At 44.6% G+C, this 21,962-nt stretch overlaps 1 protein-coding gene across 1 annotated transcript; it reads left to right on the top strand.

The window, feature by feature from the left end:
- Window positions 1-430: 430 nt before the first annotated feature.
- LOC140406270 (leukocyte immunoglobulin-like receptor subfamily B member 2) lies at window positions 431-16,690 on the top strand. Its single transcript, XM_072494380.1, has 4 exons — window positions 431-503; window positions 5,179-5,475; window positions 10,683-10,793; window positions 16,512-16,690. The coding sequence occupies exons 1-4, from the start codon at window positions 431-433 to the stop codon at window positions 16,550-16,552; spliced, it is 522 nt and encodes a 173-aa protein (XP_072350481.1). The 3' UTR covers window positions 16,553-16,690.
- The last annotated feature ends 5,272 nt before the right edge of the window (window positions 16,691-21,962 follow it).

Here is a 21,962-nt window from a genome sequence, read left to right as displayed (position 1 = left end):
TTTGTGAAATGACTGCAGAGTACTCCAGAACAAGAACAGCCGGTGAGGTGGGGGCAGAGGCCAATGAGATTTCCCTATCCAGAAAGTGAGATGCGGTAATGCAGGTCGCTGATTGGTGACTTTCATTTCAGGTGTGAGTTTCTTCCACTTACCTCTATTCTCTTTAGAAAAAGATCCCCTGTGTAAGCAGTACTCTGAATTTAATGGAATCTAAGAAGTATTTCAAAGGATCTTGAAAGAGAACTCAGCGTTGTGAAATGATCCTTCTGAAATATGTCGGAAATCAGAGACATTTCACGTGTTTCTGATCACTGGAACTGTGTCCAACTGCAGCTCCTGATTATCCGCAATGCATGACGGGAGCTGCACATGAACGAACTATTGAGCATCCGTGGTGATGATGACGTTGTAGATATCACTTTTAGCAAGCATGCCGCAACACAAGTCATGGTTGCCCAGGCGGAGAAGCAGTGGCAGACCGTCAGGTGGAGTGGTAGCCGGAGGCAGGTAGTACACGGGTTACACGCATGTGGTCATCCCCATCTCAGACAACTATATCGTCTTAGATAGTATTGGGATAGGAGGCCTTTCAGGCTAAATAATCAATAGCTGTGTTAGTGGCCGCGCGGGTGCACAGCGGAGGAGAAAAATATTGGGAGATCGTCACTCATCGCGGACTCGATTGTAAAGGAAGCCGGATTGCGTTTCTGTGGCCAGAAACAGGCCCTATAATTGGTTATTTCCTTTTTTGTGCCTTGAGAGCAGTGTGATGTGGGAGGGGATTAGCCAGTGGCCGTGGTGCATGTCCTTACCACTGACATGGGCAGACAAAGGGATGAGATCCTGCAGCAGGAATTTAGGGAGTACTGCAGGTGGAATGAATCGCATTGACATTTGTGATGCTGAAGACCTCCAGAGGAGACCGAGATGGATCATCCACTCGGCACTTCTTGCTGCAGATTGTTGTGACTGTCTCAGCCTTGTCTTTTGCATATCTGTCCCGGGCAGCTTCATCATTAACGACATGGATATTTGCTGCGTTGGGAGTCAAGGGAGAAGATTGCGGGGGCCCATTCAGAGATATTTATGTATTTGCTGACCGCAGGTGAATTGCCAGATGGAGGATCGCTAATGAGGCACCTTCATTCAAAAAGCGCGGCAGTGATATACCACGTATTTACAGGGCTGTACGTTATTGGTACGGAAATATTGTGGTTGGGGGGGGGGGGGGGGGGGGGGGATCCTGTGGCACAGGAGTAATCAACGCTTGGACAGAAAACGATTTATCAGGGATAGTCAGCGCGGATTGGTGGTGGAACATCCTGTCCAACTAATTTCATTTAGTTGTATGAAAAGGTAAATAAATATATTGTTGAGGGTAGTTGACGTGGTTAACATGAACATAAATGAGTGATTTGAGAAGAACCCACTGGGAAAATTGCCCCAAAGGTTTAAAGCCATTGGATTCAAGCTGGAAAAATGTATTCAATGTTTTGTTGTTAACAGGAGGCAAAGGGTGATGGTAGAGTTGCTTTGGTGATTGGAAACCTGTCACCATCAGTGTACGACAGGGATCGGTGCTGCGACCCTTGATGTGTATATTCAAGAAATTAAGTATATGCCGAAGGTATACAGAATACAGATGACACGGAATTTGGTGGTGATGATAGTGAAGAGGATAGCCATGCGACAGACTGATATTGATCACCTGGAGAGTTTGGCAGAGCAAAGACAGATGCAATTTAATCCTGAGAAGTGTGAGGCGATGCATTTTGGGAGTTCGATTAGGGGTATTATCTGCAAAATGATTGACAGATCCCGAGGGAGTATTGAAGAAAGAAAAGACTTTGCTCTACGAGTCCATGAATACCTGGAGGTGGAGGAACAGGTAAACAGGGTGGTGAAGAAGGCATACGGAATGCTTGCCTTCATTATCTGATGCTTAGGATATAGGAACAGGGAAGCTTTGGTCAAACTTTATACATCAATTGTCATGCCACAGAAGGAATGTTGTGCGCAGTTCTGATCACCACAGCATCGGAAGGAACTTGTTGCACTGGAGGCTGTGCAGAGGAGATTCCCCAGGTTGTTGCCAGCGATGGAACGTTTCAGCTCTGAGGAAAGACTGTGTTTGTTTTCATCGCAGTAGCGGATGCTGAGGGGATAACTGAGAGATGTGCAAACAATTTAGAGAGATAGATAGGATAGATGGTCCGAATCTTTACCACATTGAAGACGTGTCAAAGCTAAGGGGGTAAAATATTAACGGGAGGAATAAGTGGTGTATGGGGACCTGCAGAAACTTTATTTTATACCCAGAGTGTGGTGGAAATGTCGGATCGCGCTGACAGAGAGGGTGGTGTGCACAGGTACACTTGCAACATTTAAGTAGCATTCGAACTAACACTTAAATCGCAGAGGCATAGTAGGCTGTGCACCAAGAGTTGTTAAATGGAATTAGTACAGATTGGGGCTTGATCGGCATAGACAACGTGGGGCGAATTGCCTGTTTCTGTGTTATGCGACTCGCGACTCGATGATCACTCTGCCAGCGACTTCCCAATTACTTCATCAAAACAGATCATTTATTTATGTAATTTCTAGGAAACGTTGTCTTAATCTTCCTTGCACTGCCAAGGGAAAGGGAGATGTTCAATTTACTAGTCCTAACTTATGTCCCTCATTCCTGGAAGCATTTGAGTCAATGACCTCCAAATCACTTTCCAAGACCTGGCCATCATGTATAGAGTTTCATGCTCAGAATTGGATACAAGATGTTACTATTATTTTATGAAGCTTTTGCATAAGTTCCATGTTGCCATAAGAAACATCGAAAATAGGAGAAGGGGTGGCCATTCAGCCTTCGAGCCTGCTCCGCCATTTATTATAATCATGGTTGATTATCCAACTCAATGGACTAATTCTGCCCCCCCCCCCCCTCCCCACCCCACGCACCCGCATGTTCTCCAATCTCCCTCACCCGAAGTCATATATCTAACTGGTTTTGAAAACATACAATGCTTTGGTCTCAACTGGCTTCCAGTGGTAACGAATTCCACCGACTCTCCACTTCTGAGGGGATAGATTTCTCCTTATTTCTGTACAAATTGTCTACCCGTATCCTCGGACTGTGACCCATCGTTCTGGACACCCCCACCATCGGGAACATCCTTCCTGCAATCACCCTGTCTCGCCCTATTGGAATGTTATAGGTTTCCAGGAGATCCCCCTCGTTCTTCAGAACTCCAGCGAATGAAATCCAACCGATGCAGTCTGTTCTCATTCGTTAGTCCCGCCATCCAATGAATCAGTCTGGTAAGCTTTCGATGTACTCCCTCGAGAGCAAAGACTCTGTTCTCAGATAAGGAGACAAAAACTGCAAATAATATTCCAGTTGCTAATTCAGCAAGTCCCTGTACAATTGCAGCCAGGCACACCTGATCCTGTCCCCGAATCCTCCTGCAAGAATATAATTTCCCTTCTTTACCACGTGCTGTATCTTCCTGCTGGTCTTGAGTGACTGGTGTGCAAGGGCACTCGGGTCTCATTGTACATTACCCTCTCCTAATTTATGAACATTCATATAACAGTATCCCCTCTTGTTTTTCTGAACAAAGTGGATGCAAATGCGTTCATCAAAATGATGCTGCACCTACCATTAATTTGCTCACTTATTCAATTGTCCAAATCACAGCGGAGGATCTCTGCAACCTGCAGGAAGTTCACCCTCCCACTGAACTTGGTGTCATCTGCAAATTTGGCGATATTATTTGTTCGATTTCATTTGTCCCTTTTCTGTGTAATGAACATATCTTGATTGAGTGATTTATTGTCACATGTACCAAAGTACAGTGAAACTAGTTTTCTGCGACCAAGAGAACGTACACAGTACATAGTAGACAAAAAGTATAATCAACTAAGTACATCCACATGTAGTACATCGACAAATAATGATTGGTAAAAGTACGGAACAAGGGCCAAACAAAGCAAACACATGAGCAAGTGCAGCATAGGGCGTCGTGAATAGTGTTCTTACAGGGAACAGATCAGTTCGAGGGAGAGTTGTTGAGGAGTTTAGTAGCTGTGGGGAAGAAGCTGCACGTATATCTGGATGTGCGGGTATTCAGACTTCTGTATCCTGCCTGGTGAAAGGGTCTGGATGAAGGCAATGGCTGGGTGGGAGGGGTCTCGGATAATGCTGTCTGAATTCATGAGGCAGCGGGAGGTGTAGACAGAATCAATGTGGGGGTGGCAAGCTTGTGTGATGCGTTGGGCTGATTTCACCACACTCTGCAGTTTCTTGCGATCTTGGGCCGAACAGTTGCCATACCAAGCTGTTATGCAACCGGATAGGATGCTTTCTATGGCACATTTGCAGAAGTTTGTGAGATTTGAGGGAGACATGACGACTTTTTTTAGCCTCGGCAGGAACAAGATATGAATTGGGCTTTCTTGACTTTTGCGTCAAAGTGAAGGAACCTGGACAGACTGCTGGTGATGGTGATGGCCAGGTATTGAAGCTGCCGACCGTATTCACTTCGGAGCTATTGATGTGGCAAATTGTACTGCACTGTACTTTGGTGCATGCCTTCAGTACAAGTACAAGTCTGTAGGAATATCCGCAGGTCCTCTAACCTCTACAGTGTCCAATTCCTTTTGCCGTTTCTTGAGATCACGACTGCTGTTTTGAATTAGCTGAGGACCGGCACACACCATCCGAAAGAACAACCGAGACCCACACTCCGACACTACCCCAGTAACCCCACCTAACCTCTCGGACATTAAGGGCAGTTTGTCACTGCCATTCCATCTAACCTGCATATATTTGTATTGTGCACCCGGGGGAAACCCGTGCAGACACGGGTAGAATGTGCAAACTACACAGTGACAATCACCCAAGGCCGACATTGAACCTGGGTCCCAGATGCTGTGAGTCACCGGTGCTCACCAGTGTGCCACCGTGCCCCAAATCAAAACGCTGGGACTCTGGAGCACAACCCATTGACAGTACTACGGCCCCACTGCCTCCCTGACTGATCAGTCCTTCACATTCTATAGCATCCTGTTATCTCTGTCTCCTTTTCAATTAGGTAATTCGACTAAAGTTCTGAATATTAATAACCTGATTCAGTATTGAATATGTAATGACTGTCACTATTTCTTTCTGTCCAACTGCAGGTCTGAATAAACCACGTTTCTCAGTGGATTCCTATGTTATTGCTGACGGTGAAAGTGTCACGTTTAACTGCTCCAGCTCCCAGGACAGTCCTGGGATTGCATTTTACTTATACAGACAAGGACAATCGAATTCTGTCAACGTTAAATCTCCTGCTGCAGGAATGCATTCTGTCACCTTCACCATCAATAAAATCGATCACTCCAAAATAGGATATTATACCTGTCGATATGAAGCGGAGGTGAACAGAACCCGGCTATGCTCGATCTCCAGTGACCCTTTGAGCATCGGTGTAAGAGGTGAGTGATATGCACAGTCAATATATCCACCTGATTATGGATAATGTGTTCCTGTTTTAATTCAGACATGAGATGTTATCTCGTTAAACTAACCGGTGCACTTCGCAATTCAAGCTGACATGAAAATAGGAACACAGTGCTCTGGTGTTAAATCTTGGCACAGACTACACCGAGAATTAAATGTGTACATGATCTAATATCTGGCAGCAATAAATCATCTGCCTCCTGGTTGGCACAGGTTAGCTGTGTCATGGGGAAGTCCACGCTTCAAAGCCAAAAATCAAGATATTTCCAAATGTAAACTGAGAGTTCTGCTGCATAATACCAGCAGATGCATTGAGACAAGATCCACATCCCAGCACCTTGCCAACTCCATTCCTGATTGGCTGCCGTTGAAGGATCATTTTTACGGAGCACCATTCTGAGGGAGGAGGATAGACAGACTGGGGTAAATTATCCAAATTGGAGAAAGACGGAAAATACTGTTTGTAATGTGCCACAAGTTTAGAAATGGTTACAATTCGTACATGGAGAGCGGAGCATGTTGTTAGAGACATTCCTTTTGATTTCCCTTTGCCCCATTTATTTTATGTAATTTTCTTTGTTCCGTGGACTCATAATGTTTTATTTATTTTCTATAAATTTAGAGTACCCAATTCATTTTTTCCAATTAAGGAGCAATTTAGCGTGGCCAATCCAACTACTCTGCACATACAGGAAGAATGTGCAAACTCCACACAGACAGTGACCCAGAGCTGGGATCGAACCTGGGACCACAGCGCTGTGAGGCTGCGTGCTACTCACTGCGCTACCGTGCTGCTCCCGTGGACCATGATGTATAGAATCAGTGGACTCAAGCTGAAGCAACCTGATCGTCAGGCCTGTTTGACACAGCTTTTGTATTTTGGAGATGGAAATAGAAACTCCTCGGTGGTGGGTAAATCTATTGGTTTTAAACAAAAGGGCAACTTAGCGTGGCCAATCCACGGACGTTGCACATTTTTGGCTTTTCTTATTAAGACTCACACAAACGCGGGGCAAATGAGCGAACTCCTCACGGAGACTGACCCGGGGCATCTCTGGAACCAAGGTCCTTGGCGCTACTATTGCGCTACATGTGTCCCGGGCGCCGGGTGAATATTAAGATCTGCATTGGTGGAAGTTGGTTCGATTGGTCTGTTGGCAACCTATGGGTTGTCCAGCGACAGTCTTCTCTCTGACAAGAGTCAGTGATTAGTTCTAGCGGAATGTTTCTGAGAGAGCTGAACAAAAGTGCTGTAAACACTGGTGGGAACGTTTCAGTGAAAATTAAATCCGTGCCAAAGGAAGCCGACACCATTTCGAAAGCGCATTGCTAAAGACCCTTCATCATTTTGAGTTATGTGTCCGGTATGGTAATAAACACAGCCTAATCTTTCAGAACCATAATCTGCCCTGGCTTATAGAAATATGTAAAACTCAGATGCAAGATGGCTCCTTTAGAATTCATTGATGGTACGTTTCAATATTAAGTTTTCCCATATTCCTGACAAGGACCAGATTATGGTGGATAGATTCTCAATTATTTACAGTTGGTAAGTGGCAGATAGAAGAATTCCGGCAACACAAGTAGAGGGAAAGGATAGATAAATGGATGTGCGCTTTGTTTTTTGCGTTACCCTGCTTGGTTTGAAACGTCCTTCAAATAAAGTTTCATCCCTTCAGGTGGGATGGGGGACGGGACGGGGGAAGTTATGTTAGATTCCCTCCTTTTCAGTTCCTTATGCTACCATTTATTTTATTATTTTGTTCCGTGGACCCATAATTAAAATGTGCCTGAAGAAAAGCCTGTTCATCATGCCAGTGCTTACCACATTTTGTACTTCGGAGAGACACCGAGACTATCATAAGAACCAACTTGGGAGGACGTCATTTCGTGTGGCTGCCCGTCAGTCTGTGGGCTGGCGAGTAATACGGTTCTGCTTGGCAACAGTCAGTGACTGGTTCATGTGCGATTCTTCTGAGAGAGCTGGGCAGAAGATTCGGCCTTGAAAGGGGGAGGAGCTCTTTTTCTCTCGCTCCTTGCTGAATTAGAAAAACTAGTCTGTTGTTCAAAAACCAGTGAGCACCTGACATATCATTACTCCTAATTTAAAATGATGTTGATTCAAAAAGAAAGTAGACAACATTCGCCGAAAATATCCTTTCAAGCCCAGAAGGAATAAGTATCAAAACGAAATCTTGAACTCTTGAAAGACGTGAACTGAAAGCAGGCGCAATGCTTTAGAGATCCTTTCACGATGTTATTTTATTTTACTTTGTTCTCACTCCACAACTCTTTTCCTCAATGTTGTCTGCCACCGTGAGTGTGTGTCTGAGTGTGACTACGTGTGTGTGTCTGTGTGTGAGCCCGTGTATGTCTGTGTGTGTCTGTGTCTGAGTGAGTAAGTGTGTCTCAGTGTGTTGTAGGGGGGGCTATTTGGAAAGTGGGGGCTGAGTTGAGGAAAGTGGCAGTTATATTTTTGTCATTGTACTTACAGTACTGTTAAAATACATTGTTGGTATTAAACTTATAAACCTGATGACTTCAATGTATTGGGCTAAGTCAAGGTCGTCAGGTGTTTTGAAAGTACATTTAATTTCCCTCCTGTCACGTCACTCGGTCACGTGGGTTGGCATGCCCAAGGGTATGGGTGGGTACGCGCCCAGGGGAGTTTGAGAATGTTAACAGGTGATTGAGTGGAATTGCTCAGTATCATGAAGGATTCTTTTAGGATAAGTATACACCGCAGGGCAAGAGTTATAGCTGGGGGAAGGGCAATTATGATGCCATTAGACGTGACTTGGGGGGGTGGGGGGGGATAAGGTGGAGAAGTAGGCTGCAAGTGTTGGGCACACTGGATAAGTGGGGCTTGTTCAAGGATCAGCTACTGCGTGTTCTTGATAAGTATGTACCGGTCAGGCAGGGAGGAAGGCGTCGAGCGAGGGAACCGTGGTTTACACAAGGAATTGGAATCTCTTGTTAAGAAGAAGAAGGAGGCCTATGTGAAGATGAGGTGTGAAGTTTCGGTTGGGGCGATGGATAGTTACAAGGTAGCGAGGAAGGATCTAAAGAGAGAGCTAAGACGAGCAAGGAGGGGACATGAGAAGTATTTGGCAGGAAGGATCAAGGAAAACCCAAAAGCTTTCTATAGGTATGTCAGGAATAAGCGAATGACTAGGGAAAGAGTAGGACCAGTCAAGGACAGGGATGGGAAATTGTGTGTCGAGTCTGAAGAGATAGGCGAGATACTAAATGAATATTTTTCGTCAGTATTCACTCAGGAAAAATATAATGATGTGGAGGAGACTGCTGAGTCCCAGGCTAATAGAATAGATGGCATTGAGGTACGTAGGGAAGAGGTGTTGGCAATTCTGGACAGGCTGAAAATAGATAAGTCCCCGGGACCTGATGGGATTTATCCTAGGATTCTCTGGGAGGCCAGGGAAGAGATTGCTGGACCTTTGGCTTTGATTTTTATGTCATCATTGGCTACAGGAATAGTGCCAGAGGACTGGAGGACAGCAAATGTGGTCCCTTTGTTCAAAAAGGGGAGCAGAGACATCCCTGGCAACTATAGACCGGTGAGCCTCACGTCTGTAGTGGGTAAAGTCTTGGAGGGGATTATAAGAGACAAGATTTATAATCATCTAGATAGGAATAATATGATCAGGGATAGTCAGCATGGCTTTGTGAAGGGTAGGTCATGCCTCACAAACCTTATTGAGTTCTTTGAGAAGGTGACTGAACAGGTAGATGAGGGTAGAGCAGTTGATGTGTTGTATATGGATTTCAGCAAAGCGTTTGATAAGGTCCCCCGCGGTAGGCCATTGCAGAAAATACGGAGGCTGGGGATTGAGGGTGATTTAGAGATGTGGATCAGAAATTGGCTAGCTGAAAGAAGACAGAGGGTGGTGGTTGATGGGAAATGTTCAGAATGGAGTACAGTCACAAGTGGAGTACCACAAGGATCTGTTCTGGGGCCGTTGCTGTTTGTCATTTTTATCAATGACCTAGAGGAAGGCGCAGAAGGGTGGGTGAGTAAATTTGCAGACGATACTAAAGTCGGTGGTGTTGTCGATAGTGTGGAAGGATGTAGCAGGTTACAGAGGGATATAGATTCGCTGCAGAGCTGGGCTGAGAGTTGGCAAATGTAGTTTAATGTAGACAAGTGTGAGGTGATTCACTTTGGAAGGAATAACAGGAATGCGGAATATTTGGCTAATGGTAAAGTTCTTGAAAGTGTGGATGAGCAGAGGGATCTAGGTGTCCATGTACATAGATCCCTGAAAGTTGCCACCCAGGTTGATAGGGTGGTGAAGAAGGCCTATGGAGTGTTGGCCTTTATTGGTAGAGGGATTGAGTTCCGGAGTCGGGAGGTCATGTTGCAGCTGTACAGAACTCTGATACGGCCGCATTTGGAGTATTGCGTACAGTTCTGGTCACCGCATTATAGGAAGGACGTGGAGGCTTTGGAGCGGGTGCAGAGGAGATTTACCAGAATGTTGCCTGGTATGGAGGGAAAATCTTATGAGGAAAGGCTGATGGACTTGAGGTTGTTTTCGTTGGAGAGAAGAAGGTTAAGAGGAGACTTAATAGAGGCATACAAAATGATCAGGGGGTTGCATAGGGTGGACAGTGAGAGCCTTCTCCCGCGGATGGAAATGGCTGGCACGAGGGGACATAACTTTAAACTGAGAGGTAATAGATATAGGACAGAGGTCAGAGGTAGGTTCTTTACGCAAAGAGTAGTGAGGCCGTGGAATGCCCTACCTGCTACAGTAGTGAACTCGCCAACATTGAGGGCATTTAAAAGTTTATTGGATAAACATATGGATGATAATGGCATAGTGGAGGTTAGATGGCTTTTGTTTCGGTGCAACATAGTGGGCCGAAGGGCCTGTACTGCGCTGTATTGTTCTATGTTCTATGTTCTATGTTTATTGGATAGGTAGGGAATGCATCAATTTACTGGGACAAGCGGTGGCGCAGTGGCGTGTTCACTCGACTAGTAATCGAGAAACACAGGACAATTTTCTGGAGTCATGGATTCCAATCATGCGACGAGAGCTGTTAGAAATTCAACTAAAATCTAAAATATTTAATGGAAATGTTAAAACACATCCCGTTCACTACTGGCCTATGACGCACTAAAATGGTCATTCATTTTCTCCTCATAATCTTTTAGTTTCCAGTTCAATCCCAATCCGTTTCAGTCTCGCTGCATTGATCGTGTTAGGAATCGTGATTATTCTGGGACTAGAGTTTATTCCGACCAAGAGAAAGCCAGTTCCTGCAGGTATGTTTGAAAACCTACCGGATAGATTGATCAATTCATGTTGGATATAATAGTAACATACCAATGCAAACTGCTACTCACAGAGTAAGTATTAAGTCTTCGTTATTGAATGCTGTCAATTTAAATAAGGCCGTATAGAGTCTGAAACAATCAGACAATATGTTCTCAGTCATTGTCAAAAAAGAGATGTGAAATACATATATTTGTTAAAGTATATGTACACTGAATGTATATATATAATTATAGTTCTGTGTTTACATGCATATACTTTCTTGTTATTGAGAAAACCAGTTGAAATTGCTACTCGTGACAGATATCTGAACATTTACACATCAGTCACATTTCCACTAAGTAGATATGTACGTAGTTCCCTTTAACATTTAACTACAATACCATCTGAAATTCGGCAGCTGCTGGATTTACATTTATTCAAAACACACTGTTGAACTCGGGATGAACATCTCACCTAAACCAGGAATATCAATATGGTAAGGTTAACTAAAATGATCACTATGTCTCAAATACAAAGAGTTACACCAAATTCAGCCAGCAACATGTAGCGATGGAATTCAACCGTGAATGGAAAAATATAGTTATTGAATTATATTGAATTATCCAGCAGAGGGCAGTAGAGCGGAGCTGCTGATTGGCTGTTGCGGGGGTAATTTGCATACTTCCGTGTGCTCACCCTTACTTGAAGGTAGTTTGTGGAGGAGTTGTTGTCAAGTGACACTTAAACCCGGAACACTTCTTCAGTGTTTCCGTCCGTACCCCCTCCTCTCACCAAAAAAAAACAACCGCTGTAAAGAACACGAGGAAGGCTCGAGGGCAGGTAGAAGTCGAAAGAAGTTGAACCGTGACGTCACAGCCTGCAGGTAAGGGACTGGCTAGTGACTGGTAAGTAGCTTTTCTTTTATTTTCCCTCAGGTGTTATCTTGTGGGGCGCAGAGGTTGCCGACTGAGTGCTTGCTGAGAAGGGGAGTGAATAACAGGTAAGATCTTTCTTTCTTTTTCTTTTTTTATCTAGAGGGGATGGCAGGGAACGTAGTGCAATGTTCCTTCTGCAGAATGTTTGAGGTGAGGGACGCCGTCAGTGCCCCTGCTGATTTCATCTGTGGGAAGTGCACCCGTCTCCAGCTCCTCAGAAACCGCGTTAGGGAACTGGAGCTGGAGCTGGATGAACTTCGGATCATTCGGGAGGCAGAGGTGGTCATAGATAGAAGCTTCAGGGATGTAGTTACTCCGAAAAATAAAGATAGATGGGTGACGGTGAAAGGGGCTGGGAGGAAGCAGTCAGTCTAGGGATCTCCTGTGCTCGTTCCCCTTAGTAACAAGTATATCGCTTTGGATACTGTTGGGGGTCGACGACTTACCAGGGGTAAGCCATGGGGTACAATTCTCTGGCTCAGAATCTGTCCCTGTTGCTCAGAAGGGAAGGGGGAGAGGAGTAGAGCATTAGTCATTGGAGACTCCATAGTTAGGGGGATTGATAGGAGATTCTGTGGGAACGAGAGAGACTCGCGGTTGGTGTGTTGCCTCCCAGGTGCCAGAGTGCGTGATGTCACGGATCGTGCTTTCGGGATCCTTAAGGGGGAGGGGGAGCAGCCCCAAGTCGTGGTCCACATAGGTACCAACGGCATAGGTAGGAAAAGGGATAGGGATGTAAGGCAGGAATTCAGGGAGCTAGGGTTGAAACTTAGATCTAGGACAAACAGAGTTATTATCTCTGGGTTGTTACCCGTGCCACGTGATAGCGAGACGAGGAACAGGGAGAGAGAGGAGTTCAACGTGTGGCTACAGGGATGGTGCAGGAGGAAGTGTTTCAGGCTTCTGGATAATTGGGGCTGATTCTGGGGTCGGTGGGATCTCTACAAAAGGGATGGTCAACGCCTGGATCAGAGGGATACCAATATCCTGGGGGGAGGGGCGGATTTGCTAATGCTCTTCGGGAGGGTTTAAACTAGTTCAGCAAAGGCTTGGGAACCTGAATTGTAGCTCCAGTATATAGGAGGTAGAGAGTAGTGAGGTCATGAGTAAGGTTTCAAAGTTCCAGGTGTGTACCGGCAGGCAGGAATGTGGTTTAAAGTGTGACTTCTGCAATGCCTGGAGCATCCGGAATTAGGTGGGTGAACCTGCGGCATGGGTTGGTACCTGGGATTTTGATAATGTGGCCATTTCGGAGACATGGATAGAGCAGGGACAGGAATGGCTGTTGCAGTTGCCGGGGTTTAGATATTTCAGTAAGCTCAGGGAAGGTGGTAAAAGAGGGGGAGGGTTGACATTGTTAGTCAAGGACAGTATTACGGTGGCAGAATGGAACTTTGATGATGACTCGTCCACTGAGGTAGTATGGGCTGAGGTTTGAAACGGGAAAGGAGAGGTCACCCTGTTAGGGGTTTTCTATAGGCCTCCGAAAAGTTCCAGAAATGTAGAGGAAAGGATTGCAAAGATGATTCTGGATAGGAGCGAAAGCAACAGGGTAGTTGTTATGGGGGACTTTAACTTTCCAAATATTGAATGGAAACGTCATAGTTCGAGTACTTTTGTTGGGTCTGTTTTGGTCCAATGTGTGCAGGAGTGTTCCTGACACAGTATGTAGATAGACCAAAGAGAGGCGAGGCAATATAGGATTTGGAAAAACTGTTTAGCACAGGGCTAAATCGCTGGCTTTGAAAGCAGACCAAGGCAGGCCAGCAGCACGGTTCGATTCAAGTAACAGCCTCCCCGAACAGGCGCCGGAATGTGGCGACTAGGTGCTTTTCACAGTAACTTCACTGGGGCTGTTTAGCACAGGTCTAAATCGCTGGCTTTGATAGCAGACCAAGGCAAGCCAGCAGCACGGTTCAATTGCCGTACGAGCCTCCCCGAACAGGCGCCGGAATGTGGCGACTAGGGGCTTTTCACAGTAACTTCATTTGAAGCCTGCTTGTGACAGTAAGCGATTTTCATTTCATTTCATTCATTTCATTTTAATTTGGAACTGGGTAATGAACCAGGACAGGTTTTAGATTTGGAGGTAGGTGAGCACTTTGGTAATAGTGACCACAATTCCATTACGTTTACTTTAGAGATGGAAAGGGATAGGTATATACCGCAGGGCAAGATTTATATCTGGGGGAAAGGCAATTCTGATGCGATGAGGCAAGACCTAGGATGCATCGGATGGAGAGGAAAACTGCAGGGGATGGACACAATGGAAATGTGGAGCTTGTTCAAGGAACAGCTACTGCGTGTCCTTGATAAGTATGTACCTGTCAAGCAGGGAGGAAGTAGTCGAGCAAGGGAACCGTGGTTTACGAAAGCAGTCGAAACACTTGTCAAGAGGAAGAAGGAGGCTTATGTAAAGATGAGACATGAAGGTTCAGTTAGGGCGCTCGAGAGTTACAAGATAGCTAGGAAGGACCTAAAGAGAGAGCTAAGAAGAGCCAGGAGGTGACATGAGAAGTCTTTGGCAGGTAGGGTCAAGAATAACCCTAAAGCTTTCTATAGATATGTCAGGAATAAACGAATGACTAGGGTAAGAGCAGGGCCAGTCAAGGACAGTAGTGGCAAGTTGTGCTTGGAGTCCGAGGAGATAGGAGAGGTGCTAAATGAATATTTTTCGTCAGTATTCACACAGGTAAAAGACAATGTTGTCGAGGAGAATACCGAGATTCAGGCTACTAGACTAGAAGGGCTTGAGGTTCATATGGAGTAGGTGTTAGCAATTTCGGAATGTGTGAAAATAGATACGTCCCCTGGGCCGGATGAGATTTAGCCTAGGATTCTCTCCGAAGCTAGGGAGGAAATTGCTGAGCCTTTGGCTTTGATCTTGAAGTCATCTTTGTCTACATGAATAGTGCCAGAAGACTGGAGGATAGCAAATGTTGTCCCGTTGTTCAAGAAGGGGAGTAGAGACAACCCCGGTAACTATAGACCAGTGAGACTTACTTCTGTTGTGGGCAACATATTGGAACTTTATAAGAGATGGGATGTATAATCATCTGGAAAGGAATAATTTGAGTAGAGATAGTCAACACAGTTTTGTGAAGGGTAGGTCGTGCCTCACAAACGTTATTGAGTTCTTTAAGAAGGTGACCATCAGGTGGATGAGGGTAAAGCAGTTGATGTGGTGTCTATGGATTTCAGAAAAGCGTTTGATAAGGTTCCCTACAGTAGGCGACTGCAGAAAATACGGAGGCATGGGATTCAGGGCGATTTAGCAGTTTGGATCAGAAATTGGCTCGCTGGAAAAAGACAAAGGTGGTGGTTGATGGGAAATGTTCAGACTTGAGTCCAGTTACTAGTGGTGTACCACAAGGATCTGTTTTGGGGCCACTGCTGTTTGTCATTTTTATAAATGATCTGGAGGAGGGCGTAGAAGGATGGGTGAGTAAATTTGCAGATGATAACTAAAGTCGGTGGAGTTGTGGACAGTGCGGAAGGATGTTACACGTTACAGTGGGACTTAGATGAGCTGCAGCGCTGGGCTGAGAGGTGGCAAATGGAGTTTAATGCAGAAAAGTGTGAGGTGATTCATTTTGGAAGGATTAACAGGAAGACAGAGTACTGGGCTAATGGTAAGTTTCTTGGCAGTGTGGATGAGCAGAGAGATCTCGGTGTCCTTGTACATAGATCCCTGAAAGTTGCCACCCAGTTTGAGAGGGTTGTTAAGAAGGCTTACGGTGTGTTAGCTTTTATTGGTAGAGGGATTGAGTTTCGGAGACATGAGGTCATGTTGCAGCTGTAGAAAACTCTGGTGCGGCCGGATTTGGAGTATTGCATACAATTCTGGTCGCCGCATTATAAGAAGGATGTGGAAGCATTGGAAAGGGTCAGAGGAGATTTACCAGAATGTTGCCTTGTCTGGAGGAAAGATCTATGAGGAAAGGCTGAGGGACTTGAGGCTGTTTTCGTTAGAGAGAAGAATGTTAAGAGGTGACTTAATTGAGGCACACTAGATGTTCAGAGGATTGGATAGGGTGGACAGTGAGTCTTTTTCCTCGGTTTGTGATGTCTAGCACGAGGTGACATAGCTTTAAATTGAGGGGAGATAGATATAAGACAGATGTCAGAGGTATGTTCTTTACTCAGAGAGTAGTAAGGGCGTGTAATGCCCTGCCTGCAACAGTAGTGGACTCGCCAACACTAAGGGCATTCAAATGGTGACTGGATAGTCATCTGGACGATAATGGATTAGTGTCGATGGGCTTTAGAGTGATTTCACAGGTCGGTGCAACATCGAGGGCCGAAGGGCCTGTATTGCGCTGTAATGTTCAATGTTCCATGTTCTATAAAGTGAAGGAGGGTTATCAATTTTACGCACGAGAGTTTCCACATAAATTCAGAGGCAGGTAAGTTGATTGTAGAAATTTCTTGCTGTGGTCTATAATTGTTTAGTTGGTTAGTTAATATATGTTGCTTCCAGATGCAGTAAAATTACGATATTGACAGGGATGAAATTGTAGAATGTACTCTCAAAACGCGCTCTCGAGGCGACAACCGAGACGACGGCAATCATATTATAATTAAAAAGGAACTGAACAGGTGAGAAATTGCCACAGCTAATCGTCACACAGGGTTCTTGCTGAAAGACATGGAAGCAGACGATTGTTTTTCACAATGGCGGTATTGCGCATCGGGAAGATTGTTGACCATTATTGTGTGCCTGTATAGGTTATTACGACGGGATGATATCAGAGATGTATTACTCACGATTATTCACCTTGTATTTGACAGGTGACGATGCTGATGCATTTTATTGTGAAACAACAATGTGAAGCGACAATGAAGAGATCACAATGTGAAAAAACTCTATTAAAGATGTCACACAAATCTGGGACTTTTAACCATAGTTAAGTTTGTTATTGCTCAAAAATGCAGCAAAGGATGTAATTCAGGTTCGCCAATTACCAGTACGATGTCTCTGACTGATATATCTCCGCATGTGTGTTTACGTTTCAATGGGTCAGTGTGGGCGAAAATGTGTGCGTTTATTTGTGTATATGTGTGCAACTTTATGTGCATACGAACGAATTTAAATATAATATAATTATAACGGAATTACATATATGAGGTAAACAATTAACTTCCAATAGAAAATGTTGAAATGAAAAAATAAATATACAAATAAACAACATACATTTTTTTAAAAATTCAGTTCAATGTATTTTTGTTTTAGATCTTTTGTCCTGAAACACATTTAACCACTTCAGCAGACTGCTGAAGCTGATCCCTGGGGATATTTTCCATCATGGCACTTCTGATAAGGTTAGAATCCTCTTCAAGTGCATTGAAATGCATTCAAGAATCCTGTGCATTGTATGGCACATCGGAAAATTAGCAAAGAAATATTAACGAAACATCAGGTTCTGGGGCAACGTTTAGAGGATATGTGCGGGGGAATTATTTCAGAGGGCAGTTGACGCCTGAAACTCGCTGCTGGCGGACGCGGTGGAAGAAGGTACGGTAGTGACGTTTAAAGGGTGTTGACAAATACAGAATTGGATGCGAATTGAGGGATACGGACCCTGACAGATGAGAAGGTTTTCGGTTAGAATGCAAGAATGCTCGGCGCAAGCTTGCAGGGCCGATGGGTCTGTTCCTGTGCTGTATTTTTCTTTCTTTTTTGTTCCATGTACAAGGGAAACAATATATTTGGACATGACATCTTAAAATGAATGGCCAAATAAACAAAGAAAGAACACAAGCAACATAGCATAATCAGGTAAATGGAAATTAAATGTTTTGCCCTCGTGTCCTGAAACACAAGTTCTACAAAAAGCTGAAGATTGTGACTTTGGGGACATTTTCCATGAAGGAAAGGAGACAATATCTCCAAGGAAACAGCATTTCCCACACCTCAGAAAGTTCGCAAAGCGTTATCGGAGACATCATTGTGTGTCAGAACAAAGAACAAAGAACAAAGTAACGGACAGCACAGGGACAGGAACTCCGGCCCTCCAAGCCTCTGCCGTCCATGCTGCCCGTCTAAACTAAACAATTCTACACTTCCGGGGTCCGAATCCCTCTATTCGTCGTTCCAGTGAGAACGAGCCGAGTTTATTCAACCTCTCCTCATAGCGAATGCCCTCCATACCAGGAAACATCCTGGTAAGTCGCTTTTGCACCCTCTATACAGCCTCCTCTGGTAGCGTGGCAACCAGAATTGAAAACTATACTCCAGGTGTGGGCTAATTAAGGTTCTATACAGCTGCAACATGACTTGCCAATTCTTATATTCAATGTCCCGGCCAATGAAGGCAAGCATGCCGTATGCCTTCTTGACTACCTCCTCCACCCGTGTTTCCCCTTTCAGTGACCTGTGGACCTGTACACATAGATCTCTCTGACTTTCAATACTCTTGAGGGTTCTACCATTCACTGTATATTCCCAACCTGCATTGGACCTTCCAAAATGCATTACCTCACATTTGTCCAGATTAAACTGCATCTGCCATCTCTCCGCCCAAGTCGCCAAACAATCTAAATCCTGCTGAATCCTCTGACAGTCCTCATCGCTATCCGCAATTCCACCAACCTTTGTGTCGTCTGTAAACTTACTAATCAGGCCAGTTACATTTTCCACGAAATCATTTACATATACTAAGAACAGCAAAGGTCCCAGCACTTATCCCTGCGGAACAACACTAGTCACAGCCTTCCAATCAGAAAAGCACCCTTCCATTGGTATCCTCTGCCTTCTATGACCTGACCAGTTCTGTACCAATCAAACTTTAATTTGACACAACAAAAGTTACCAGACAGAACACTCATGATTCCATTCTTAGCGTTTACTGCATGAACGTTATGTCCTATTTTAAGTGAAAGCATACGACTAGTTTTAAAGAATGTCACAGGGCAAGTTATATTTTATTGCAAATTCATATAGTAATGTCACAGGTAGAAAAAATCGGAAAGCCCTTCGGCACTCATGGGGATTGAAGAATAATCATCTACAATTGAAATTTCAAAAAATACACCTTGAATGAGTCAATGACATAAGCATTAATAGTGTAAAAGAAAATAAATAAAAAATGAAAAGATTCAAAATACCGTCTTAATAAGTTGGAACATTCTGGAGCAGCAATTCTAATCTACATTTGGAGAGGCTACGTTTGATCCGTCATAGCCACCATGGTTTTCTCAGAGGGATGTCGAGCCTAAGGAATGTGATTGCATTCTCGAGGAGTTGATCAGATGTAAAGGTTAGGGTAGTGAACATAAGAACATAAGAACTAGGAGCAGGAGTAGGCCATCTGGCCCCTCGAGCCTGCTCCGCCATTCAATGAGATCATGGCTGATCTATTGTGGACTCAGCTCCACTTTCCGGCCCGAACACCATAACCCTTAATCCCTTGATTCTTCAAAAAACTATCTATATCTTAAAAACATTTAATGAAGGAGTCTCTACTGCTTCACTGGGCAAGGAATTCCATAGATTCACAACCGTTTGGGTGAAGAAGTTCCTCCTAAACTCAGTCCTAAATCTACTTCCCCTTATTTTGAGGCTATGCCCCCCCCCTAGTTCTGCATTCACCCGCCAGTGGAAACAACCTGCCCGCATCTATCCTATCGATTCCCTTCATAATCTAATATGTTTCTATAAGATCCCCCCCCCCTCATCCTTCTGAATTCCAACGAGTACAGTCCCAGTCTACTCAAGCTCTCCTCGTAATCCAACCCCTTCAGCTCTGGGATTAACCTAGTGAATCTCCTCTGCACACCATCCAGTGCCAGTACGTCCTTTCTCAAGTAAGGAGACCATAACTGAACACAATACTCCAGGTGTGGCCTCACTAACAACTTATACAATTGCAGCATAACCTCCCTAGTCTTAAACTCCATCCCTCTAGCAATGAAGGACAAAATTCAATTTACCTTCTTAATCACCTGTTGCACCTGAAAACCAACATTCTGCGACTCATGCACGAGCACACCCAGGTCTCTCTGCACAGCAGCATGTTTTAATATTTTATCATTTAAATAATAATCCCTTTTGCCGTTATTCTTACCAAAATGGATAACCACACATTTGTCAACATTGTATTCCATCTGCCAGACCCTAGCCCATTCACTTAGCCTGTCCAAATCCCTCTGCAGACTTCCAGTATCCTCTGCACTTTTTGCTTAACCCTTATCTTCGTGTCGTCTGCAAGCTTGGACACATTGCCCTTGGTCCCCAACTCCAAATCATCTATGTAAATTGTGAACAGTTGTGGGCCCAACACTGATCCCTGAGGGACACCACTAGCTATTGATTGCCAACCAGAGAAACACCAATTAATCCCCACTCTTTGCTTTCTATTAATTAACCAATCCTCTATCCATGCTCCTACTTTCCCCTTAATGCCATGCATCTTTATCTTATGCAACAACCTTTTGTGTGGCACCTTGTCAAAGGCTTTCTGGAAATCCAGATATACCACATCCATTGGCTCCCCGTTATCTACCGCACTGTTAATGTCCTCAAAAAATTTCACTAAATTAGTTAGGCACGAACTGCCATTTATGAACCCATGCTGCGTCTGTCCAATGGGACAATTTCCATCCAGATGCCTCGCTATTTCTTCCTTGATGATAGATTCCAGCATCTTCCCTACTACCGAAGTTAAGCTCACTGGCCTATAATTACCCACTTTCTGTCTACCTCCTTTTTCAAACAGTGGTGTCACGTTTGCTAATTTCCAATCCGCCGGGACCACCCCAGTGTCTAGTGAATTTTGGTAAATAATCACTAGTGCATTTGCAATTTCCCTTTATTTTTGAAATGTTTGCATGATAGTAAAAACGTTTTGTTATATTGACACAATGTTATTGTTGCCTTGTTGTTGTTGATATGTTAAAGTGGAGTGAGCAGGTAGGGTGGGTGGATGGGCAGTGAATGGGAGGCGGAGGTTAAACACCAGTCCTGGAGTGAGCAGGTAGGGTGGGTGGGTGGGCAGTGAATGGGAGGGGGGAGATGAAGCACCAGTCCTGGAGTGTGCAGGTAGGGTGGGTGGGTGAGCAGTCAATGGGAGGCGGAGGTTAAACACCAGTCCTGGAGTGAGCAGGTAGGGTGGTGGGTGGGCAGTGAATGGGAGACGGAGGTTAAACAGCAGTCCTGGAGTGAGCAGGTAGAGTTGGTGAGTTGGGAAGTGACTGGGAGGCGGAGGTTAAGCAGCAATCCTGGAGTGGACAGGTAGTTGAGTGAGTTGGACAGTAAATCGGAGGGGGGAAGGATTAACACCAATACTAGAGTAAGCAGGTAGAGCGGGTGAGTTGGACAGTAAATGGGAGGGGGAGGGTAAATACCAATCATGAAGTGCAGGTAGAATCGGTGAGTTGGACAGTGATTGGGAGGGGGGTTCATTAGTGTCTGTGCCTTTATTCCCAATGAGGCAGTCGGAGTTGGTGATTAAACAAAAGAGGAAGAGACACAGGCCCTGAGAGTGAGTCTCCAGTCAGTACTCACTGCCAATCCTCTGGTGTACTTACCTCCCTACACTCGCCACTCGCTTCCTCCATTCCCCAGTACCTCCCTCCATTCCCCTCCATCCAGTCCCCCATCCACAGTGTGATTTGATGTGTTTTCAACAATTAAATTGGTCCATTGTTTGGACGTCTATATAAAATGGATTTTATAAAACTGAGATTGTGACTATCGAAGTGGGAGTATTCTTGGTATCTTGCTGTGTCTTTATATTTCAATAATGTTTTGCTTTCATCAATTTCCAGGTTGCTCTTTCTCTCCCCAAGGAGAGGTGATTTTGACGCTCGGACGACGCAAAGAGAATCTTTACTCAACGAGAAATCCCCATACAAGAGCTGAGAGAAAAATATTAAAAAAAATTTTAAAAACAATTTATTAGGGCATTGGTAGTTTATATCATAGTAACGATAACATCACAATAAATATGGTATATAAATCAATTTCAACCCTGTCACGTCAATGTGTCTTTGTCTCATGGGAGTGTCCCTTTAAGAAATGTTTTTGTCCTATCACATGGCTTCAGCGATGTCATTGTGTGGGTGGAGCTGGGCTGTGGCTCTGAGTTTTACTTTCGCTTTGAGTTTGAACTGGTTTCGTACTGCAGAGGTTGAAAGAAGTGTATCTCTATCTTCATTTTAAAAGCTGATTTGATTCTGAACTTCCGGTGAGGTTCTGTACTTCTGGTGGCGCTCGCGAGCGGGGTGGCTGCGTCGAGAAGA

Source organism: Scyliorhinus torazame, unplaced genomic scaffold (assembly GCF_047496885.1).
Source record: "Scyliorhinus torazame isolate Kashiwa2021f unplaced genomic scaffold, sScyTor2.1 scaffold_395, whole genome shotgun sequence".
NCBI lineage: Eukaryota > Metazoa > Chordata > Chondrichthyes > Carcharhiniformes > Scyliorhinidae > Scyliorhinus > Scyliorhinus torazame.
Note: the sequence above shows the minus strand (reverse complement) of the source record. Positions and strands in the feature narration are given on the sequence as shown.